Source organism: Erinaceus europaeus, chromosome 17 (assembly GCF_950295315.1).
Source record: "Erinaceus europaeus chromosome 17, mEriEur2.1, whole genome shotgun sequence".
NCBI classification, from domain to species: Eukaryota; Metazoa; Chordata; class Mammalia; order Eulipotyphla; family Erinaceidae; genus Erinaceus; species Erinaceus europaeus.
The window spans coordinates 6,478,851-6,485,630 of record NC_080178.1 but is presented as its reverse complement, the minus strand read 5'-3'; the positions used below and the strand labels follow the sequence as shown (position 1 = coordinate 6,485,630).

The window sequence follows — 6,780 nt, the reverse complement described above, 5'->3', positions numbered from 1 at the left end:
ATAACAAGTGGGTTCTGAACTCCAATTCCATCAGGACTCAGAGAGAGAAGAGGAATAAAGGAAGGGCATTCAGAAGTAGTCACAGGTGTGGGTGAGAATTAAAAAGGAAGAGAAGAAAGGCCTATAGAAAAAAAAAAGGATGTATATACACATGCAGTTTCCAGTAGAGGGAATGGGGACACTACTGCAGTAGTGGTAATGGTGTGAGATTATATCCCTGCTATTTTGTTATTTTTATAAATCACAAATATATAGGATCCCAAATAATCATACACACATAAATTTTCTTTAAAAATGTTGTATTTATTGAACAGAGATAGAGAATGATAGAGATGGGAGAGGGAGGAAGAGAGGAGAGGAGAGAGAGAGAGGGAGAGAGAGAGGGAGAGAGAGAGAGAGAGAGAGAGAGAGAGAGAGAGAGAGACTTCAATCCTGCTTCACCACTTGTGAAGATTACCCCTGCAGGTGAGTACTGAGGGCTTGAACCCAGGGCTTTGTGCATTGTAACATCTATGATCTACTGAGAATACTGCCACCCAGTTGCTGATACACATAAGTCTTATCTAGAATTTGAAATTTAGTTTGGTAGTTATTCTTTTTTTCATTTTTTATTTATAAAAGGGAAACACTGACTAAATCATAGGACAAGGAGGGTACAACTCCACACAATTTCCACCACCAGAACTCCCTCTCTCCTCCCTTCCCCTGATAACTTTCCTATTCTTTAACCCTCTGGGAGCATGGACCCAAGATCATTGTGGGTTGCAGAAGGTGGAAGGTCTGGCTTCTGTAGTTGCTTTCCCGCTGAACATGGGAATTGACAGGTTGGTCCATACTCCCAGCCTGTCTATTTATTCTAATCGATCTCATTCATTTGCACTGTCAAAAAATCAAGAGGATGGAATGACATGCTGTCTTATTCTGGTGGGTGTGGTGCCTTGTGCTGTTCAAATCACTAGTGAATGACAAGATTCTTACTATTTTCAGTCTTTGTGGGGTCACATTTCCAGACATATTTGTAAGTGTTACAGTCCACTTGATGCAAATTTATTTTGAATAGTTTGAACTGAAATTTGAAACAGGCAAAAACCTTGAGGAGAATCGTTCTTAGATAAAAAAAAGAAGTGGCATAATATTCATCTATTTTAGAAACAGGTATAAAGCATCAAGGAGTTTCAAGGAACTTTATTTTTATGGCTTATTGGATAGTGACATAAATTGAGAAGGAAGGGAGAGATAGACAAAGAAGGAGAGACCTGAAGCACTGCTTCATTCTTTATTTCGTTTTATCTTACACAAGTGGGTTTGGGGGACTTGAACCGAGGTCTCTCTACATTATAACATGTGCACTCAGTGGGGTGTACCCGTACCTCGGGCCCTTAAAAACTTTTCTGGACCCTAAGATGCAGCAGTAAACACTACAGAAGAATCTTTTTCTCCTGTGGTTAATTACTTTTAGTGGGATAAATGTACAATCAAGTTACCAAACAGGAATTTTAAGGTAAGGGCATATTTTGGAGAAAATACAGTAGAGTTTGAAAATTATATTTAAAGGGGTAATCCAAGCAGAGAGAAAATGATGCTTAGAAATACATGAGAAACTGTCTCTCAGGCAGAGGAAAAGACACTTCAGTTATCTTTGTTTTGTTAGGCATGACTGATATTTCTGAGAAACAAACTAGGGAAAAAAAAAAGAATGAAAGAGGATTTGAGTCCTGGGAGATAAAACACAGGGAGAATGGGAGGTGGGGCAGATCCTCGGAGCCCTTGGAACACTGTATAGAATTTGACTTTACCAAGGGTCTGGTGTGCACCTCAGCGGGTTAAACGCACGTGGCCCAAAGCACAAGGACCGGTATTGGGACCCTGGTTAGAGCACCGGACTCCCCACCTGCAGGGGAGTGGCTTCACAGGCGGTGAAGCAGGTCTGCAGGTGTCTATCTTTCTCTCCCCCTCTCTGTCTTCCCCTCCTCTCTCCATTTCTCTCTGTCCTATCCAACAATGAACGACATCATCAACAACAATAATAACCACAAGATTACAATAAGGGCAACATAAAGGGAAAAAAAAAGCCTCTAGGAGCAGTGGATTCATGGTGCAGGCACTGAGCCCCAGCAATGACCCACGGAGGCCAAAAAAAAAAAAAAAGAATTTGACTTTATCTTTCAAAAAATATGAACATTACAGGATTCTTTTAAAATACATGAACAGCATAGGATGCCATTTTTATGTGTAAAAGACCATAATGACTTCTTATTGAAAGTAGACTATTGAGGACCAATTGCCTAGGCTATCTGGAAAAGTGCTGAAATATTCCTGACAAGAAAATAAAAGAAGTGGTTTGGGACAGGGTTGAAACATCAGAGTTGGAGAGAAGTGTTCAGATTTAGGATTTGTTCTGAAGGCAGTAAAACCAGGCTTTCTCAGAATATTAAAGAGAAGAAAGAAGAGGATGACTGATTGACAATGTGGGAATTTCATAGTGTAGACTTTGCTAATAAGAGAGAGAATAGGTAGGTCAGTGGTGGAAAGGAATTCTGCTTTAAATATACTCAATTTGAAGCATCTTGTCACTCATCTTTTATGATAGTTACAAATGGCTCAGCACGAAAGAAAACTTGGGCGTAGCAGAGCCTTCAATCTGCCCAAAGTGTAACCTCAAAAACTATGGATCAATTACTGGGGGATATTCTAACCCTATCACTTCATGCGTTTATACCTCTGTTGAGTTTCAGAGGCTGGAGAGAAATATCATTTATTTCACTGCTTCTCAGAAATGTCTGTGATTCCAAAAGGTCAAAAGCAATTCATTTTCTTAAGTAAAGAAACCAAGGAAAACAGAGAGGGGAATTCCTTCAAGCTCACTTGATTGACTTTTTTTTTTTTTGGAAAAAAAAGTAATAAACCAATATTACAATGTGAAGAACTCTTCCACCCCCCCTTTTGTACATTATATCTAGTTGAGCAATTTGAGGTTACTATCTAAATTTCTGGTTGGAGGAGATATTGAAAGTAATAGTCATTAAGGTTTATTTACGAGTCAGATACCAGTTTATACAAAGTTAATAGTTCTGCATAGCAATTTGTATGTCTGACATTTCTTCCTTTATTGCTTGAGTACACACGCTACTATGTGCAAAGACACAGGTTCAAGCCCCTGGTCCCCACCTGCAGGGGGGAAAGCTTCGTGAGTGGTGAAGTAGGGCTATAGCTGTCTCTCTCCCTATTTAGCCTCTCCTCTCTCAGTTTCTCTCTGTCATTAGCCAATAATAAAGAGTAAAACAATAAAAATAAAACACTGGATCATCTTTTTTTTTTAAATTTCTTCCTCATACTCTTTATTAGGTTTTTTTTTCCACTGTGGATATGGAAATTGGAAATCGGACTGTCCTGACAGAATTCATCCTAGTGGGTGTCTCCAGTGATCCCCGGTGGCAACTGATTCTGTTTGGAGTATTTCTGATACTTTATGTGCTAACCTTATTGGGTAACATGACACTGATTATCTTGATCCGGGTTGATTCCCATCTGCACACGCCTATGTACTTTTTCATTGGTAATCTATCTTTTTTGGATTTCTGGTATACTTCTGTCTATACTCCCAAAATTCTGGCCACCTGTGTCTCTGATAAACGCATCAGTTTGGCCGGATGTGGAGCTCAGTTATTCTTCTCCTGTGTTGTGGCATACAGTGAGTGCTATCTCCTAGCAGCTATGTCATACGACCGCTATGGAGCCATTTGTAAGCCCTTGCTGTACTCGAGTACTATGTCCAGTTCTCTCTGCACTGGCCTTGTGGTTGGCTCCTACACAGGAGGGTTCTTGAATGCCATAGTCCACACTGCCAACACCTTCCGCCTGAGTTTCTGTGGTAATAATATCATCGACCATTTTTTCTGTGATGCACCCCCATTGGTAAAAATGTCTTGCACAGACACCCGGGTCTACGAAAAAATTCTCCTTGGTGTAGTGGGTTTCACGGTCCTCTCCAACATCCTGGCCATCCTGACTTCTTATTTCAACATCCTTCTGGCCATTCTGAAGATCCGCACAGCCTCAGGCAGGCGCAAGGCCTTCTCTACCTGTGCCTCTCACCTCATCTCGGTCATGCTCTTTTATGGATCTTTGCTCTTCATGTACTCAAGGCCAAGTTCCACCTACTCCTTGGAAAAGGACAAAATGGCTGCTCTGTTCTACACTGTGATCAACCCACTGCTCAACCCTCTCATCTATAGCGTGAGGAACAAAGATGTCAAACAGGCCTTTTGGAAAGCAATGCAGACCATAAGGCCAACGAGATGAACGTGGTTATTTTGATTATTTTTCAGAATGTTCTTTATTAAATTTTTCAAGTTATTGAAATTTCCGAATCATTGGTGATTTGTTTATAAGCACCTGAGTAGTCCAAGCAAGCACAGTTAATACTTCAAACAATAAAATATACATTCAGACTTAAATGTATAGAGACCACTGGGTCATTTGATATTCTGTGGTGCTATATTTTGCTTCTTCCTAGTACTGGATTTTCATAAAATATGTTATTGTGATTATCTTTGGAAATTCTTAGGAAAAGAAGGAGATCTGTGCACATCCTTTGAGTTTTGGGAAGTAATTTTTTTTCTAGAAAATATTTTGAATTTTTATTGTTCACTGTTTTTTAAAATTTATTTATAAAATAGAAATATTGACAAGACCATAGTTCAAGAGAGGTACAATTCCACACAATTCCCATCATCAGAGTTCTGCATCCCTTCCTCTCCATTGGAAGCTTTCCTATTCTTTACCCCTCTGGCAGCATGGACCCCAGATCATTAATGGGTGCAGAAGATAGGAGTTCTAGATTCTGTAATTGCTTTTCTGCTGAACATGGACATTGTCAGGTCAATCTATAGCCCCATCCCATATCTCTCTTTCCCTAGAGGGGCAGGAAAGTGTATTTTACTGTGTGGAGAGAATCTCTGAAATGGTTAAACTGCTGGGCCTTTACTTAAGATTTTACTTTTTTTTTTTTTGAAGATTTTTTTTTCTTTTGGTTGCTACTGGAGCTAACCTCTCTGACCCAACTTTTCAGATATATATATATATATGGACAGAGAGAGCGCCTGCAGTACTGAAGTTTCCCTGAGTGCTGTAGAAACTGGGAGGATTGAACACAGGTCACACATATGGTACAAAAGGTGTCTTCCAAGTGCGATATCTTGTGAGACTATAAAATTTTACTTTAGTAAGTTATTTCCTCCTTCAAATTCCATTTGAAAATCTTGAAAACATGGCCATAAACTTTGTGCTTTCTACACCTATTTTATGTTGGGCAAAATGTTTAGAGGCCACAATCATGTAGCCAAAACATTTTCCTAAATTCATTGGGAAGAAAATATATACCTATGGGATTGTCTGTTGCTCTAGAGAATTATCTGTTCAAAGAATAGGAATACTCACCCACATTTCTATCCCACCTCTTATTCCTCATTAAGGTAAATGTCCATATCAAGTAGAATAAATGGAAATAGGTAAGTCAACACGCCAAACCTCATCATATTCTAGACTTGTTGCTTCTTACTTTCCTGCCAGCATATTTTAAGTTCAAATGCCATGAAAACTCCATATTTAGTACATGACAAGATCAATTGTTCTTTTTGTTCTAATATTTTTGATGGCATTACAGACTAAAGATCAGTAATTACATATGACAAACCAGCAACTTTTGTCTCAGAAACTAAGACACAGTCATGAAAGATTATAGTTCCTTTTGCAAAGAACAGATTTATAAAATTCATCTAAATCAATATTTGAAAATAATTTCAGCCATTTTAATAATTTTATTAACTCTGCAGTTTCTGATATATTTTAAACTATATTCATGAAATAACACATCACTCACTGCCTTCTTATTTATCCTCAGAATATTATTGAAATTTCTTTTTATTTATGTAGAATTAGGAGTATACTCCACAAATATATGAGTTGATATACTTCTACTGCATTACCATAAATTTTACTATCCAGATAAAATAAAATAGAGTCAATCTCAAAGGAGATAATAAGGTAAAATTTGATCTTTTAGGAAAATGTATAAAAATATTTATATTAAATTTAATATATTTTATAGTATAAATTAAAATAACTCAGACAAATATATATAATCAAGAAAACATGTTTTTAATTTATTTTAGATCTAAATTTAATTTTTTTTATTTTATTAAAAAAAGGGGGCCCTAGGCAGTGGCTCACCTGGTTAAGTTCATACAACAAGTGCAAATATCAGAGCAAGAACTGGGTTCAAGCCTGGGGATGGGTGAGGGGAATGCTTCACAAGCCATAAAACAAGTCTGCAGATGTTTCTCTTTCTCAACCCCCTTCCCCTCTCTTTCTCTCTCTCCTTTAAAATATATATGTATTTATTATTATATAGATACAGAGAGAAATTGAAAGGGGAGGTGTAGATAGGGAGAAAGAAAAAGACATCTCAAGCCCTTTTTCACCACTTGCAAAGCTTTCCCCCTGTAGGAACCTGGGTCCTTGCACACCACAATATGTGCACTTAACCAGCTGAGTCACTGTATCCCTTTGCCCCCTCTCTACTTCCCCCTCCTTTCTCAATTTCATTCTGTTCTATCCAATAAAATGGGGAAAAAAATGTCTGCCAGGAGGAGTGGATTTGTAATGCAGGCATTGAGCCCCAGTGGTAACCCTGGAAAAAGAAAGAAAGAAAGAAAGAAAGAAAGAAAGAAAGAAAGAAAGAAAGAAAGAAAGAAAGAAAGAAAGAGAAAAGGTTGCTGT

General features: G+C 38.1%; 1 protein-coding gene across 1 annotated transcript; it reads left to right on the top strand.

Moving 5' to 3' along the window:
- The first annotated feature begins 3,357 nt into the window (after window positions 1-3,357).
- LOC103110383 (olfactory receptor 9G4) lies at window positions 3,358-4,302 on the top strand. Its single transcript, XM_007519556.2, has one exon. The coding sequence runs from the start codon at window positions 3,367-3,369 to the stop codon at window positions 4,300-4,302; it is 936 nt and encodes a 311-aa protein (XP_007519618.1). The 5' UTR covers window positions 3,358-3,366.
- Window positions 4,303-6,780: the final 2,478 nt, after the last annotated feature.